Source organism: Ursus americanus, chromosome 12 (genome assembly GCF_024610735.1).
Source record: "Ursus americanus isolate L20-20 chromosome 12, mUrsAme1.1.p, whole genome shotgun sequence".
NCBI lineage: Eukaryota > Metazoa > Chordata > Mammalia > Carnivora > Ursidae > Ursus > Ursus americanus.
The window spans coordinates 21,029,704-21,047,436 of record NC_142138.1 but is presented as its reverse complement, the minus strand read 5'-3'; the positions used below and the strand labels follow the sequence as shown (position 1 = coordinate 21,047,436).

Genomic DNA, 17,733 nt, shown 5'->3' with positions numbered 1-17,733 from the left:
GAAATGCAATGTTTCAGTGCTGTTTGGCTTGGCTAGATTCCTCTAGACATAAGCTAAGTGCACGCATTTTTTATTCTCCAGGTTTTGAGCTCCAGCAGTGTTTGTAACATGACATTCAAAACCTAAAACTGACCTTGACTAGGAGATTTGGACTGGCATTCTGAAACAACCTCACAGAATATCTGGGGGGGGGGGTCCTTCCATAAGGCTCTTAAATGCATTTCCTCTACAAAACTACCGCCACTGCAATCAACACTAACAACAAACACCACACACTGGCCTGCAACTAGGATCAGACGGGTGAGGCACTAACCTTCGGGAAAACCACTGAGGAGGGCAAAAAAAACCAAACTCCAGTAATGAATATAACTAATTTTTAGTGCCATATTTTAAAGTATCAAAATTAGTGCAAAAAAATCCACAATGAAAATCGATCCAACTCATTTATACAACTCACACTCACCCATTTCAATCCTGCCTCAATCAGGTCTGGTCTTTATTTAAAAATTTTGTATTTTGTTCCTTTTACTGAATTAAACTACCACTTCTCTTACTTACTGAGATTTTGGGCAGCCCCTTAAATTTTTCACTCAAGCACAGTGCTTCACTCACCTCCCCATAGCCTCAGCCCTGCCAACACGTATTAACTCAATATTCACGAGGAAATCCTGTGAGGCAGCCCCACCATTACTCTCATTTATAAATGAGTAAACACAAAAAGTTAGCTACTTTGCCCAAGACTGTGGAGCAAGGGTCGACGAGCCAGATTCCAACCCAGGCAGCTCTGCAGCTCAGAGCCCACACTCTTAAAGACAAACGCCACCTCTCAGGGTTTTGCATCAACAAAGGCATCTGGCATAAAATCATACAGTCCTGGATTTTAGGAAATAAATAATATGTGAAAATTATTCAAATAAGCTGTAATTAATGACAACCTGGGCAAACTCAGTCATGATTTGTTCATCACATTGCTCAATGTCCTACAATATTTAGGCTAACTGGTCATTCCACCAAGCTCCCAGAATGTTTCTAATTTGTCCCTCATACTTGAAGCCATCCTAATCCTCTGAACGAACCGAGGGGGAGACGGGAGAAAGGACCCTTCAAAGGACAGGACTACAGATTTGAGGAGCTTAGAGTAGCTGGTGTCTGTGCTTAGGTTTGGAGATAGCCTCACATACTGTGGGCTCTACGAGGCTAACTGAGGCTCAGCGCACATCGTAGGACGATGTTCAGTAATACCCCCAAATAATGTGTTCATTCAGTAAGAGAGTAGAATTGAGAAGTGAAGCCATGACAGCTACAATGGTCCTACCGTATCTGGCTAGTTGTTAGTGATGGTGGCCATCATAGTTTAAGAGGGTCACAGTGAAACCAGGCTGAAAAGAATCCAGAAAAGTTATTGGAATGATTGAGGGAACGAGGGCTACTCTTCTGGGGGTGGTGAAAAAGACAACTTAAATCAGGGAAGTGGCGCCTAGCAACTATTTTCAATTATCTGCAGAGTTGGTGGACTGAATGTGTGACATCAAAGGACTGAAGTTGGACAAGTGGACAACAGTTTACGGATGACAGTTTCAAGGACTGGCTTTCATCTCAGTATAAAGACAACAATCTTCCAACAATTAGACCTGTCCAGCAGTGAAAAAGCCTGCCTCCAGAGGGGGAGAGTTGGCTGTCAGCTGCTACCGAAGGGACCCAGCACAGAATGGCCACTTGGACAGAAGGACTCAAATCCCTTCCAATTCTAAGACATTAAGAAATGGAAAAAATAATTAAACTTAACACATTGTTATGCATCGTGTTTAGTTCCTAAAAACCCTAGAAAACTAAAACAAAACTCTGAGCTCAAGAGGAAGGAGGTCTTGCACTTTCACTGTATTCCAAGCTAGATTCTTGATTTTTTTTTAAAACTAAGCCACCGAAATAATGCAAGTTAAAAAATCAGTCTCCCTCGTGGAAAAACTAAATTGTGCCCTGAGACAGTATCTATAGTTACCATTTAAGAAAATTAGGAAGCTGTACTCACACATGCAATCAGTTTTTATAGTTCTCCCACAAACTACATTGGCTATTCTTACCAAGATCTACAAAAGTCCTGCAGAAGAAACAATACAGAAGCCGTTGAGTAAGAATTTAGGAAAACAAGGCAAACCAAAAGTTGAATAAGATATATCAGCAACCCAGAACATTAAAAGACCTTGAGAAAAATCTATCCAATCAGACAAACAGGTAAAGGTAGAGAAATGCTCATCTTAATGATGACATAATTTTTAAAAAGCAACTTTGGGTCCAGAAAGTCTCCCAAAAGAGGTACACACATAACTTTAGGATAAGTATTTCTGTCTGGACAAGAATGGAAACATGACAAATTAAAAATAAATAAATAAATAAATAAATAAATAAATAAATAAATAAGACGACACAAGTAATAGTTTAAAAACAGTGAGTGCTTGTAGCTTCTGCTGTGTGGTTAAGTGGTGGGTACGTGCAGGCACACATAGTACACACACACACACACACACACACACACCCTGCATATTGCCTAAATCTCACTGGATTATGCCAAGGATTCCATTCAAAGCACCATATTTACTGAGGAAGATTTTCAACGAAATTAAAGTATTAGGACTCCAATGAAGAAGGAAACAAACCACAGAGAGAACCTTCCTACTTGCCAGGAAGTATAAAATTATATGTATGTATGTATATGTATATGTATGTATATGTATAAAATTATACAGATGAACCCATCTGATCCTCCCAAGAGCCCTGTGAAGTGGGGGTTCTTACAAAGGAGGAAATCAAGTTAATTAACTTCCCCCAAAGTTTACCAAGCCAGTAAGAGGCTGAGCCAGAGGTATGACTGACCAAAGCCCAATCTTATTTCCTCTACGCCTCACAGCCAACTACCTGTGCCCATTACTTGCTATGCCAAAAGCCACTAGAGAACTTCCACCTGGAATTTCCTGCAGGTATGCTCCACTTGCCATCATCCCCAACCCTGGACTGCCCCCCTTCATTAAATGGGACCACTTTTCCCCACCATCACTGAAACTCAACCCTTCCAAGGGCTGCATTTGGCTTTGCCCTTCCCACCATTCCCACGTACAGTCAATCCTATTGGGTGCTACTGTCACTACCTCAGCTTCTCCCAAATCCCCTTGTTTCCATTACTTTTACCCTATACCTGATCTAAACTGCTGTGACACCATCTTAGGTATGCTCCACTTTCTCTCCACTACAGTTCACACCATACTTCACTATGAAAAACAATTGTGCCACTAAAGGAGTTTGAGGAAGGCAATGACTCCCCACCACCTTCCTATTTGTTTATAAACTCAATCTGGAATAATATGTAACCCCAAAGGACAATCCTAATTCCCACGCCTATATAATTCTTCCACCTCTAGGTTTCAGTTGAAATACCCTTAATTTTAATCACGTCCTCTCAGATAGGATCCCTCCAAGAATAACACCCTGCTCCCACTTTTCTACTTGCCAGTACCTTCCCCATCCTTCAAGGCTCAGTTCTAATGCCATCTCTCCCTCAGTTTTCACGAACTTGCTCGTCCAGAAGTATATCAAACAACTATTAAGCACTAACTGTATGTTAGACATTGGAGATACAAAAAGAACTCAGTAAGTTTATGCAAGTAACCTCAGTGTTCCTATTTTTTAAAAATTCACTTTTTTTTAAAGATATTATTTATTTATTTGTCACAGAGAGAGAGCATAAGCAGGGGGAACAGCAGGCAGAGGGAGAAGCAGGCTCCCAACTGAGCAAGGAGCCCGATGGGGGACTCCATCCCAGGATCCTGGCATCATGGCCTGAGCCAAAGGCAGACGCTTAACCAGGTATCCCTTCATTCTTTTTTTAAATAGCACTCAGTATAATCTGCCTTATACAACAATTAATTGGGTGTATGTTTTACCTTATCAATTCCTTAAAGGTTTGAGACCACTTTTCATTCCTATTAACAAACAGGATGCTACTGGAATACACTGATTTAACAAGTAGTTAACTGATGTTAAAAGTCTAACTGTTCTCCCTACTTTCACTCTAGAACATTCCAATCCAGTTTCCAGCTAGCCTGAGTGATCTATTTAAATGTGAATCAGATTATCAGTCCCATATTTTACAAACAAGGGCTTTATCTGGGATTAGGCAATGACACCAAAACCCCAAGCAACAAAGGAAAACAAAAACAAAAACGGATAAACTCGACTTCATCAGATTTAAAAACTTGTGTGTTTCTAAGGACAACATCAAGAAAGGTAAAAAGACAACCCAGAGAATGGAAGAAAATATCTGCAAATCATATATCTAATTAAAGGACCTGTATCCAGAATATATAAAGAACTCAACACTGAAGGAACAAATGAGCCCATCTGCAAATGGGCAAAAGATCTGAAAAGGCCGTCTCCAAAGAAGAAATACAAATGGCCAACAGCACATGAGACGAAGTTCAGTATCATTAGTCCTTAGGGAAATGTAAATCAAAATCACAATAAGATATCACTTCACACCCACTGGGGTGGTGAAAGTCAAAAAGACATACATTAACAAGTGTTGGCAAGACTGTAGGAACCCTCATTCATTGTTGGTGGGAATACAACATGGTTGAGCGGCTTTGGAAAACAGGGGCAGTTCCTCAAGATGTTAAACACGGTGTTACCATATGATTCAGCAACTCCACTCCTAGGTATATATACTCGAGAGAGATGACAACACGTATGCACACAAAACCCTGTTTACTAATGTTCGGAGCAGTTAACAACCCAAGTGTCCATCAACTAACGAATGAAGAAACAAAACGCGGCATATCCATGTAACAGGATACTACCTGGTGATAGAAAGGAATGAAGTACTGATACGTAACTACACCACTGAACACAGCTGAACCCTGAAAACATGTTTAGTGAAAGAAGCCAGACACAAAGTCACCGCTTGTATGAGTCCATTTACATGAAATACCCAGAGTAGGCGAATTCATACAAAGAGAAAGTACGTTAGTGATTACCAGGGGCTGGAGGGAGAGGGAAATGGGGAACGACTACTAATGGGTGTGGGGTTTCTTCCTGGGGTAATGAAAATGTTCTCCAACTAGACAGTGGTGATGTGATGGTTGCTAAAAACCAATGGTTTATACGCTTTATAGGGACGAATATTCCCGTACACAAGTTATCTCAGTAAAGCCGTTACACATCAACACTAGTAACAATAACCAAACCCCAGCCACTTCTCATCCAGTTGCCCCGGAAGCCCGAGCTCCTGATCGTGCCTCAAGGCCCTATGCCAACCCTCTCAGCCTCCCTTCCACCATCTCCTCCCTCACGGTGCTCCAGAAACACCTGTCTCCTCTCCTCCATGAGGTCTCTCCACATGCCCCCGAATCTTCACACACCTGGCTCCTACCCGTTCTCAGGGCTCGGCTTAAACACCATCTCCTCAGAGGGGCCTTCTCCAACCTCACAGGCTAACGTGGTCTTCCCAGTCACTCTCCATCACTGTACTATCATATTTTTTTGGTAGTACTTAGACAGGATGTAATGCATAACATACACAAGGTTATCTTGATTATTTTCCCCTTGTTTATAGCACATCCCCCCTCCCGCCTTAATGGGCTATCAAAACATTGGTTGAGCTGAACTGACATGAAGAGTTTACTCTTTAGGTGCTGAGCGACTATAACTGATGTTACAAAACAGATCACCTGACAGGGAGGTGATAATGAATGCCGTGTTAGAGATACAGGTGGGTATAAGAGAAATTCCAGGGAAGAAAACGGTGTGCAGCAGCAAGAGCTGTGGAAAATCTTCATGGAAACGATGAGATTGAAAACTGAAAGATTAACAGAAGTGTGAAAGGAATTCCAGGAGAAAGGCACACCTGAACAATGATGCCCTCCCCACCTTGTCCATGACCTCAACACTTCACCCACACACACATCCCACCATGACTCATGGCAACATCATGTGAAACCTAGAACTTGAACCCGAGTCAGTAAGAGCCTCAGGGGTACTTCTGCCTGCCTCCTCATAGCTAATGCAGGCATAGAAACATTGGCCAAATGACTAAGGAAATAGCAGGTTCAGGTATTATTCCAGAAGTCTTAACAATTACAAGGAAAGGCAATTTCTACCTCCTCAAAACTGCGTCAAGTTGCTATTTTAGACCTTTTGGAGTTCTTTTTGGGGGAGGGAGGAAGTCAGTGTTTCCTTATTTAGATTTTAAATAAAAATGTTTTAGGAACGGAACAACAAACCACATACCTCTAGCCTACCCTTAAAGAACCTTCTGAATCTCAGTGTGTTGCGGGCAGCTGAGCCGCAATCCGCTGTCCCAGTGTGCTGTTTATAAGGCAGGAAGGGGTTGTTTCTCTAGGTACTGGAGTACCCGCAGAACCTAATGGGAAGTTTAACCCTACCTATGGAGTCCCAAGTTTGAATACTACTTCTCTATTTAACTAGCTATTCGACGTATGGCAAGTATCACCACCTCTCTGAAGCCATTTCTTCATTTGTTAAATGATGGAGTAACAACCTCTCTGTTGATCTGTGCGTGAACTAGAGGACAATATACACACATTAGCCAGTGCAGGGCCTAGCGCATGCCTGACCCTCTGCAAACGTTAGCTACGATGACCAAGTCACAAGAATTACAAAGTGCCAAAGTCACAGGTTGCTGGTCAATAAGAAAGTGCTGAGGAACAGAAAATAACTGACTCCTAGCATCTTGGGAATTTGATGAGCAGGTGTGACTTTGCATTATTTCAATACTATCAGCCTCTCTGGCTAAATAGGGGATGCTTGCTGCCAGGCCTGTCGTTTAACTAGTACAAGAACTCCTGGAACTTGGACATAAGACTGTTAAAATATAACATCAGCCACCTAACTGCACTTCGTGAAACTGTAAGATGAGACCTTTTGTACCAGGTCTTAAAGGCCAACTTGAGAACTAAACACTAAAGTTGGGGGGGTGGGCAGAGAGTAATTCAAAGCCTCTACTACCTGCTCAGGCTTTAAAAAACAATCTAGTTTGCTGAAAGACAATACATGCTCGAGCAACCTGACCCATTGTAAAAGAGTGCTAAGAAAAACAATTTCCAAGTCCTTAAATCTTCTTATACATGGATTACACAGAGTGTTAAAGCACACAGTAGCCTAATGTAACACTGTCCAATAATTTACTTGGTAGATTTTAAGGGAACTAGGCAATTCGGTATGTCCGTAATAATGGGCAGATTTGTAGCTAATAGTGGGGTACCCAATTTACTAGTTTCATGATCAGGTGCCATCACTTGAGCTCTAGGAAGTTTGAACCAGAAGTTTAAAAGCTTCATAAGCCATGACGTGGCTATACGCATGTCTATCTTAAAGGTAAGCCCAAGTAATAAAAGCTGGAAAAGGTGATACGGAGCAGGTGTAACAACCCTTTCCTCTGATAGCATAAGCAGAGGTGAGTACGGACTAAAATGGTAACATACAAGATGTGATCAAGCCACAAAAGCAATGATCTCTCGTGGACCATAAACTCACTCTAGAAGGAGTTCAGTTATATGGCAGCAAAGACCATCCCATCTCTTGGCCTGGTAGCGAGACTCATCTGTCAAAACTCAGTTCAGGAGTCAGCTCTAGGAAGCCTTCCCTTATCCCACCACCTCTTCAGTGCTGGGTCAGCCACACTGCCCAATGCGCTCCGGGACCTACACATGTACATCTTTCAGCTTCTGTTACTTTCTCCTGGTTTGCCTGCCTCTACCTATCAACTCAAAAGCTCCTTCAGGAAACAGACCTTGTCTCACTTCTTTGTATCCCACAAGCCAACGCTGCTTGGAACTTACACATTTGTTGAAAAGACCTATCTACTAGGACATTCAGGGAAGCATGCTTTGTATACCAAAAGCTGTACATAATGTAAATTCTATCAACAGAAGACTAGTTAAATCAGCAGTTCTCCAAGTGTGGTCCAAGGACCCCAAGGGTCCACGAACACCCTTTCAGGGGTGAGCTCCCTCTTTCTCTAACTACACATCTGTGTGAAGCCAAGTATTCTTTCAGTACTTTAACCAAAATAACACAGCATACGAACTGAATTAAGAAGCAGATTAAGAATCCAGCTTTTGGAACACCTGGGTGGCTCAGTTACTTGAGCGTCTAACTCTGGTTTCAGCTCGGGTCATGATCTCAGGGTTGTGAGATCGAGCCCCATGTGGGGCTCATGCTCAACGGGGAGTCTGCTTGACATTCTCTCCTTCTCCCTCATGCTCTCTTGTTCTCAAAGCTTAAAGAAAAAAAAAGAATCCAGCTTTCTTTTACAAAGCAAGACATTAAAAAGATTTGTGAATACGGGAAAACACTACTCCTCTCAGATTTTGTTTTAGAAAATAGCTACTTTTCACAGAAATATGTTAATATGTGATGGGTGTATTCTTGTTAATGAATCTATAAATATTTTTTAAATTTCTGTTTTAACTTCTCATACAGTTAGTATCTATAAGTATAACCCATATCAAAGGCTCTATGGAGTTCTCAGTAAATTTTAAATGTGAGATGAAAATGTCTGAGAATAGCTCGTTAGAAAAACTATGTACAGCGTACAGTAAGACTATGTGGCCATTTTTCAAAACGAATGAGGTAAAACTGATACCTGCTAGCAGAAACCAACATCTAAGCTATACTGCGAAGTTTAAACAAAGACATGAAAAACAAAGCATAAATTTGTACCTTTTATTTTTATTTTTTTAAAGATTTTCTTTATTTGATAGAAAGAGACAGCCAGCAAGAGAAGGAACACAAGCAGGGGGAGTGGGAGAGGAAGCAGCAGGCTCACAGCAGAGGAGCCTGATGTGGGGCTCGATCCCAGAACGCCGGGATCACGCCCTGAGCCGAAGGCAGACGCTTAACCGCTGTGCCACCCAGGCGCCCCTAAATTTGTACCTTTTAAAAAAAGACGCTACTGCTATACAATATATGCTCTACATATGTATGCAAATTCTCCGGACGAACATCCAAGGAAAGCAACTAGTAGGTAACCCTGCAGAGAGTAACTGGGGAAGGAAGGGTCAAGGACGGGAAAGAGATTTTCCACACCATTCCTAGTGTATTAATTTGAGAATTTTACCCTCAGGGCGCCTGGATGGCTCAGTTCCTTAAGCATCCTACTTTTGATCTCAGCTCAGGTTATGTTCTCAGGGTCCTAGCATTCAGCCCCAAGCGGGGCTCGAGGCTCAGCAGGGTGTCTGCTTGAGGATTCTCTCCCTCCCCCTCTACTCCTTCCCCCAACCAGCCTGTGTGCACGCACTCTCAAATAAATAAATACATGAATCTTTAAAAAAAAGAAAATTTTACCATCTGCATGTATTACCTTCTTGAAAAATCAAAGATGGGCTAAAAATTATACTGAAATAGCACACGGGCATTAAACTCACATTAAAGAACAGACTGTAACAGCACTGGAAAATATTAAATGGTATGTTGTAAAGTAAAGCAAGCAATTTTCAAAACATTAATGCATAGTGTATTCTTTTTCTTTGAGAGAGAGGGAGAGGATAGAGAGGGAGAGGGTAGAGAGGGGAAGGGTATAGAGGGGGAGAGGAAGAGAGAAAATCTTAAGATGGCTGCACACCCAATGTGGGGCTCAATCTCATGACCCTGAGATCATGACCTGAAAATCAGCCTGGGAGGACATACTGTATTTACAAGCATTAACAGTATTCTTTCCTTTCAGTTAGTGGGATTACAAGTGTTTGTCTTACCTTTCTTGGTTTTCTAATTCTTTGATAACTTACATATACTATTTTTATAATCAGAAAAACAAGGAAGAGTTTTAAATACTCTGTATGCCTATCTAAGCCTATACTTACATAAAATATTAAGCAAAAAAGTACATAAACAAATTAGAATCTATTATCAACTTTTATACCAAGACCTTGACTGGATATTCGTAAGCTAAGTTTAAAATTCCCTTCTTCTACAGTTTAACAACGACTCTGCTCCCGTCATTTTCCTTCTAGTAACCTATGCCATGGAAAGTATATTTGCCCAATGATTCACATACAGTGACGTTCATAAGAGCATTAGTAAACAGCAAGTAACTCCAACCCTAAGGCACATTTTGGCTCAGGCCAAAATCCTAGGACTGACTGTGGACTGCTTTCTCTCCATCACCCCTCACAACCAACTCATTCTGTCCAGTCGGCTCAGCCTTCACACGCATCCTAAAGCCCTTCGTTTCTCTCCGCCGTCGCCACTACTGCCCAACCCAAGCCACGGTCCTCTCTCACCTATACCGTCTTAGTGCTACCACGCTTGCTTAACAAAAGCACTGCACAGGACATCCCAAAGGTCAACTTCTGGAAAGTAATCCATTCATGTTAGTATCCTATTTAAAATCTTCAATAGCTTTCCAGTGTACCCTTAGGATAAAATCCAATCCAATTCACATTTTCTACAAGGCAGGACTTCAATCTAGGCTAGAAAAAGCTCCTTTTAAAAAATGACCACACGGGGGCGGGGGAACCTGGGTGGCTCAGCTGGTTAAGCCGGTCTGCCTTCAGCTGAGGTCATGATCTCAGGGTCCTGGGATCAAGCCCCGGCTCCCTGCTCAACAGGGAGTCTGCTTCTCCCTCTCCCTCTGCCCCCTCCCCTGCTTGTGCTCACCTTGTCTCTAATAAATAAATAATCTTAAAAAAAAAAAAAATGACCACACTGGAAGATGCTCAGATGCAGCTGTGCACATGGCCAACACAGACGTACTGCCAGGGGCCACCTTATTCAAGTCACAAATAATTCTTAGGGCGCCTGGATGGCTCAGTCAAGTTAAGCGGCTGCCTTCAGCTCAGGTCCTGATCCCAGGGTCCTGGGATGGAGCCCCCCCCCAGGCCAGTACGGCTCCCCGCTCAGTGGGGAGTCTGCTTCTTCCTCTGCCCTTACCACCTGTTCACGCCCTCTCTCAAACACATAAAATCTTTTAAAAAAAAAAGTCACAAATAGTTCTCTTCCAACACCCATGAAAACCCTCAAAGAGATCAGAAAAAAATAAGATGTTGTAGAGTGGCCTGTGGAATCGAGAGACACCCCAAACTGGTCAGACCCTTTGATGTGGTTTTGGAATACAGGTGAGGTTCAGTGGGGTGAGGTCCGGAGACAACGACCAAGAAAGAATTCTTGAGACGTCTTTGGTGCAAAATGGTGGTTTTATTAAAGCACAGGGACAGCACGTACAGGCAGAAAGTGCGCCTGCACCAGGATTTTGAAGAGTGGTGATTATATACTGGGAGTCGGGGGAGTAAGGAAATGGGAGGTTTCAAAAGAACTCTCGCATGCTAAAGAGGACCCACCTACAAGATACCACAGGCCTTGCCATTGTCAAGTTAGGGTTGTTTTCCCCTCTAGCAAGGTATTAACATTATGACAGCTGGGAGCTTCCTGAAAGAATATCACACATGTCCCACCCAGGAGTGGGGGGAGGAGGTTGCAGGGTGTCAGCTTATGCTTTGTCTTCAGCTAGTCTTCTGCTCCCTCAATGCCTTGACCTGGGCTATACCAAGCTAGGGGGAAAAAAATGGAACACAGAATATTCTAGAAATCTTATAATAAGCCAAGACACTCTATGATCTACGCAAAGGTTAACTATTTAAAGTTGTTTTAGATACCTTGTTCAACTCCGTCAAGTCTCCTGAATACAACCGTTCTATCCTCCAACATTCAGAAGTTTTCACCCTTATGTAAGAAAAGACACATTTATACTTAATGAATACAAAAAAAACACACAAAAAACCCAAAAACAAAAACCTGAGCCCTCTGAACTAGGTCATCTTTTCAGAGAAAAGAGGCTCAGGCCGTAGTCTTAATTTGAAATGCTGGTCCCATCAGCAAACCCCAGCAAGAGCTGCAGTTAATATTAATTAAGAGGAGAAACAGGTTTGTTCTCGAACATCGTTTCTCCCAATCAAGTCCAGGATGCTTCCAAATGGAAATCTGCCAATCTTCCTGCACTTGAGATAGGAGATCCAGTACAGAATAATGTGATATTTTTTAAATGCCACTGTTTGTCCAACCCTTAAAGCAGGATTCTCACATCCTTTCAGAGCGAGGTTTCAGTCACCATCACTTATCAGAAGAGACAGAGGAGTTTTAATAGGACTCACTACTAAGTGCCAGCCGTGCGCACGCGCGCGCACACACACACAGAAAAGCTAATATTCCTTATGGCAGAGTGCAGGACCCCCTCCTGGCAATCTATGAGAACTCTCCCTTCCACTTACTCATGCAAAATACTGAAGAAAACCAAAGAGAACCAAAGATCTGGGTGTGGGTCTTCATTTTTGGGGGGGCGGGGGATTTTATTTATTTATTTGGGAGACCGCCGCACCGATGGAGTGTGAGAGGGAGAAGCAGACTCCCCGCTGAGCAGGGAGCCCGATGTGGGGCTCCATCCCAGGATCATGCCCTGAGCCAAAGGCAGAGGCTTAACCCACTAAACCACCCAGGCGTATAAAGTCTCTGATCAAGTCTCAGCCTGCACTGCTCCAGCCAGATGAGGCAGAGCCAATGGGTGACAGCTATCTTGAGGTTATCTTAGATCCATAGTAAACACAGACTTTTACCATAAATCGAGGCTAATTAAACAGAATGGACTCAGTTACTGGAGGTTATCTGACTTTTGAGTAGCAGACAGAATTTGGGACCCACGCCTTCAACATAGGCTTGAATCCTTTTTAAGCACGAGGTACATAGCCATCCATACCCCTGACCTTGAAATCTCTTCAGTGGGAACTGGAACACGGTGAAGGTAGAAGGGACAAGGGGCACATGGGGCTACAGCCCCCAATACCTTGAACACTGTCCGACACATAACAGGTACTCGGTAAATACCTACTGGATGAATCGGACAGACATTTGCTGCACTGCATGTGACAGCATCAACAAGCTACGTGCAGAGTACAAAATGAATTCTGCTAGGGCAGATGAGGGAAGGCTTCCTAGAAGCAGTGAGTAGCCCTTCCCTGGACGAGCAGCTTTTCAGCAGGCAGAGGCTGCAGGAAAGCCGTATGGACAGGAGTATGCTGGAAACGAGGCTGGAGCAGATGGCCTGAGATACTTTCCAACTCAAATTCCCACCAACGTTTTATCTCCTGGGGTTCTGTCGTGCTTCATCAACTCCTTCAAACCTTCAACTTTAATAAAGGGGTACATATACAGAGGGGCTGTTGTGTTTCTCTACCAGAAAATTAGCTAAAAGCCAACAGCAGGTAACAGAAAAATAAATACCGTGGAATGTTTTCTTATTTACCAGGCCCTGAGTCTGTAAGACTCTTAAAGCCTTCTGTGAGAAAAATAATGAGAACAAGTCCACCAGAAACAAGCCACTTTGAGAACAAATTTCGGCCCTCCGTTTTTCTTCTCTTTCGCTGACAAACGGTTTTTAAAATGGCTTATGTAAAAACTACTTGATTCCCAAGAGAAAAAAAAAAAAACAAACATTTCATAGTCACAGTCGTACAGCAGGGGGAGAAAATGAAGGCATGTGAAACAACAGAAACTAAAATCCAAAAATCAAGAAAAGTTTAAAATTAAAAAAAAAAAGTGAGAATAAAGGAAAACAGCAACCGGAAAGTTTTCAAAACCTCTACGAAAGTTCAGAAGTAAGTCACTTCCCATCACATTCTCTTTAAAAATGGAAAGGGCACTAATCCAGTGTGGGATGGACAGGGTGCCGTCCCTCGTGCCAGAAGAAAACCAGACCCAAGTCAGGTATGGAGAATGCGAAGAAATGGGCTCAAGGCCATTGCACGGTTTCCTCCCCTCGCCGTGCCTCTGGCTCCCTACCACCGAGAAACCGGAGCCAATCACAAAACCCTCCGGCTGAGAGCCAGCCTTCCCTCTCACACTACTCTTCCCCCAAACTGCATTCCAAAACAAAAAGAATAAAACGCAGCTAAATGTGGTATTAAAATTAAAACAGACCCAAGTGAGGTAAGAGAAGATTCTAGGTGCAGCCTGGTACACAGAACTTTTCCTTCTGAGAGACTGGGGGGGAGGGGGGAGGTCGAGTCTTTCTGAGAATCCAAGTAAAAGCTTGCTTTTGCAACAGCTTAAGAGATAATGAATAAAAACTCTGCCTTGTAGATATTTCTTAATTCCTAGCTTTTACGCTGTTTTCCAGCACAGTCCTCCGCCCACCTCTTCAAACTAATCTGTGCTTCTGTAATGAAGATCTCTGGATCAATCAGCCCACCGATGGGCAATAACCACCCGGGGCACCGCTGAGGACAGCAGCGAAGGTACAGCACGCCGTTTGCAGTAACAAGTTTGCATAAAGCAGTTGCTAATTATGAGCATATGCATCCCAGAAGGGTTACGTACCAGCAGCGCAACAGCCACCTCGCACCTTTCAACACCAATTCATCAGAACTGGGCTGGACGTGAGGTGGACGGAGAGGGGTGAAGGGCCCTACTGAAACCCTAAGAGATCAGGCGATCTACATCCCCAAATCCACGACGCCAGCCAAGGGAGGCTTTCTCAAGGAGCCATTTCCAGGGAAGCTGGATTTAAAATATAATTTATCAGATCGAGTCTCCTACTACGTAGTCTCCTAACGCCCAGGCCCCGGCTCGGGAAGGAGGGCTTGGGAAGAACGGGGAGTTCGTGGTGAGAGTTTACCTTAGAAGGCGGACACCGACAGACAGGCCTTTCAAAGCCACCAGAGATCTGCTCGGAGGCCCCGGGCGGCGCGGAGGGGCAGTAACAGCGCGCGGCTGCGAGCCCCGCGGCGCCACAGGTTCCCCAGCGCGCAGCCGGACCCGACTCCCACAGGTGGGCGGCGAGAGCAGAGGGCGCCTCAGTTCCGGGCCGCGGGGGAGGTGTGGGCAGAGAGGGCTTTGCCTTAAAGAAATAGGGCGAGAGGGACGCTCGGGGCTTTCGGGGCTGTCTGGGTGGTTACCCTCATCTGGGTAGTTACCAGCTCTCCCCCAAGACAGGAGGAGCCCGGTAGGAGTGAGGAGCCCCGTGCACCTCCCACCCTCCTCCCTGCGAGCCTCGGCCTCCTCCAGGGGCGCGGTTAAGCCGCACGGCCGCGGGCCACCGTTTGCATGCTCCCAGGCACGTAGGAGCCTGCACGACCGCACGCGGGCGGGGGAAGGGCGGTCGGGGACCGAGGAGACCCGACCCAACCCGATCCCGCTACGGCTCACCCCCGCCCCTCGCCCCCGCACCCCTCACCGGTGTTGGCTTTGATGTTCTCCCGCAAGAAGTGGCCGCTGGAGAGATGCTGGAGGCCAAAGCTCTGAGCGATCCTCTGGCACACGGTGCCCTTGCCCGAGCCCGGCGGCCCAAGGATGACCGCGCGCAGGAGTTTGGAAGCCATTGCCTTCGCCAGGCAGGGAGGGGGCGGCCAAACAGGCAACCCGGACAGCAGCCTCGGAGAAGCCCCGGGAACTTTGTTGCTGCTGCTTCAGCCTCTGACACTCTCCGCTCGCGCGGGGACTCTCCGGGCGCCCCTGCAGGGAAAGGAGTGACTTTTGAGACAACCCCTCCCTTCAGCGCCGCTCCGGGGCCGGCTCGAAGGCGGAGAAAGGCGCCACGCTACCCATCCCCGCCCTCCTCGCCCCCACGCCGCGATTCAGTACAAGTCCCGAGTCCCCGCCCCCAGCGGGGTCGACCTCGGGGGCTCAGAGGGCCGCCCGGCCAGGCCCACCTCGATCCCTTCCTCTTTCGCTCCCCACGCGGCGTCAGAGGAAGGGGCCAGGCGGCCTGGCATCCCCGCGCCGGCTCCACCGAGGGGGAAGCCGGGAGGGGCGGTGACTCCACGCGCGCGCCCCGTCGCCCCACGCACCGGGCGGCCTGGGGGCTCAGCCCCGGCCCCGGCCCTCGCACGTGGGCAGCGCTGCGTCTGCGCCGCGGCCCCTCCCCAGCGGCTGTCAATCCCCCGGAGTAGCCGCCGCGGCCCCTGCCCGCGCGGACCGCCCAGCGCCCACCTCCGCCGAGAGTGGACCGTTGCGTTCCCCGCCGCGAGGAGCCCGAGTCCTGAGCCTCTCCACCCCAAGGAGATAAACACACCTCGGCTGGGACGCGGCGCTCCGCGAGGCTTCCAGCCCGGATCCCGTTGGGCGGCGCCGCCTCCGCCCGCCCCCACTCCGAGCCCCAGCCGGCCGCGCGGGACTCGCGCCTTACGTAAGCCGGGGAGACCGGCTCCGCGCGAGTCGCCGGCCGGCGCCCCCTCCCCTCGCGCTGCTCCGCTCCCACCCCGCCCTCCCGGCCCACGTGCTCCCCACCACCCAGCGGGGGCTGCGTGGGCGCAGGGACCCAGACCCTTATGTTGCAGTAGCCTGGGGACCCCGTCTGCTGTTGAGGGGAAGGAAAAATACAACTTGTTGATCGCCTCCTGTGCGTCAAGTTCAGGGCTAGGTGATTTCCTTATGCAGCAGCCGTTCCAGATAGAGTATTCACAGATGAGGAAAGGAGGCTTGGCGTATCGCCATTCATTCAACAAATGTTTATTGAGCTCCCACCACGTCCCAGACACTGTTTTAGGCGCTTGGTATATAGCTGTGAACCAAAGAGGTGGAGTCTTGCCCTTGTGGAACATAAAGTGCGGAGGGAGATTTGAACCCTCACCTGCCTGACTCCAAGGCCCAGGATCCTTAGAGAAGAAGGAAGGATGGGATGATCGCTCACCTCTGCTCAGGTTCTTAATTCCAGGACTTCCGGGTCTGGGATGTTGGCACTGCAGTTAAAACTCACCAAGTCCAAAGGGTGCTATCTCCGCCCTCCCCTACCCTGCGTATCCCACTCCATATTCTCTTAAATCTGTTCCTACCCCAGCCACTCCCCACAGCCTTCATTTCCCCCTCGCTAGTGTAATAACTGCCAGCCCATAAGTCTCTAGCTTTCACTGGGCCATCCTCGGCGCAGCAGCCAGAGACATTGCTGAAGTGCAAATCAATTTCTATTATTTCCCCACCTCAGATAATAGTCCCTTCAGGATAAAAAATCTTCAGCCTCCCATACATCTTTGCGACCTCCCCCATCCCCTCCTGCAGGGCTCCTACCTTTGGGGAAATGCATTGCCGGATTTCTAGTGCAACCACAAATGGGGAGGGATAGCATGGAGAAGAGCCTCCCCCAGAGTCCTGGCTGCACTGTGGGCGGGGGGGCAGCTGAGTAAGTAAGAGCCTGGCAGAGTGTTTCTTTCTCTCTGTCCCTTGGCACCCCCAGCCCCTCTCCTCCAGTACCTCCTCCATAGACAGCCGGCCAGAGTACACCTAGTCTCCATCTACCTGAGAGCACACCCAGGCCACCAGCCTCAGCCCAGCATTTGTTCAATAGGCTCATCCCCTTGTCTAAAATATCTCCGAGTTTGCTGTAGACATCAGGAGGTTGTTACACTGAGCCCCTTCAGCTCTTCGCCTGGGAACAAAGAGAAGAGCTTCCGGGGATGTGGGGATGACTTAAATCTCCCCTCCCTTTCCCTCCATGTGCTGTATAATATATAGTAGATACTTCGCAGTCCTCCTCAGACCTGAGCATGCGTCAGAATCACTCAGAGGGCTTGTTAAAACAGATCTGCTGAGCCCCTCCGGAACAGTTTCTCAATCTTTGAGTCTGAGGTGGGCATTTCTAAGACGTTTCCAGGTAACGCTGAGGATGCCAATCTGGAAATCAGCACTTGAAACTGTTCTGCACGAGCGTTGAGACATGGAGATGTGTGGCCTGTGCTTCCTCCA

At 46.5% G+C, this 17,733-nt stretch overlaps 1 protein-coding gene across 12 annotated transcripts in view; it reads right to left on the bottom strand.

The window, feature by feature from the left end:
* AK4 (adenylate kinase 4) overlaps positions 1-16,166 on the bottom strand; it is a 71,164-nt gene extending 54,998 nt beyond the window's left edge. For 3 of the 12 annotated variants that reach the window (XM_087865968.1, XM_087865970.1, XM_045802140.2), the window contains exon 1: positions 613-2,341. Coding sequence is in view for 5 of the 12 variants with exons in the window: in XM_045802131.2 (XP_045658087.1) it covers positions 15,230-15,374 (145 nt within the window). In the remaining 7 variants the exon portion in view is untranslated. Of the gene's footprint in view, positions 1-612; positions 2,342-11,660; positions 11,728-14,671; positions 14,894-15,229; positions 15,508-15,704; positions 15,725-15,984 lie in introns of those variants that run through there. The other 9 variants (XR_015726262.1, XM_045802131.2, XM_087865969.1 and 6 more) reach the window with 7 other exon arrangements.
* Between the last annotated feature and the right edge of the window lie 1,567 nt (positions 16,167-17,733).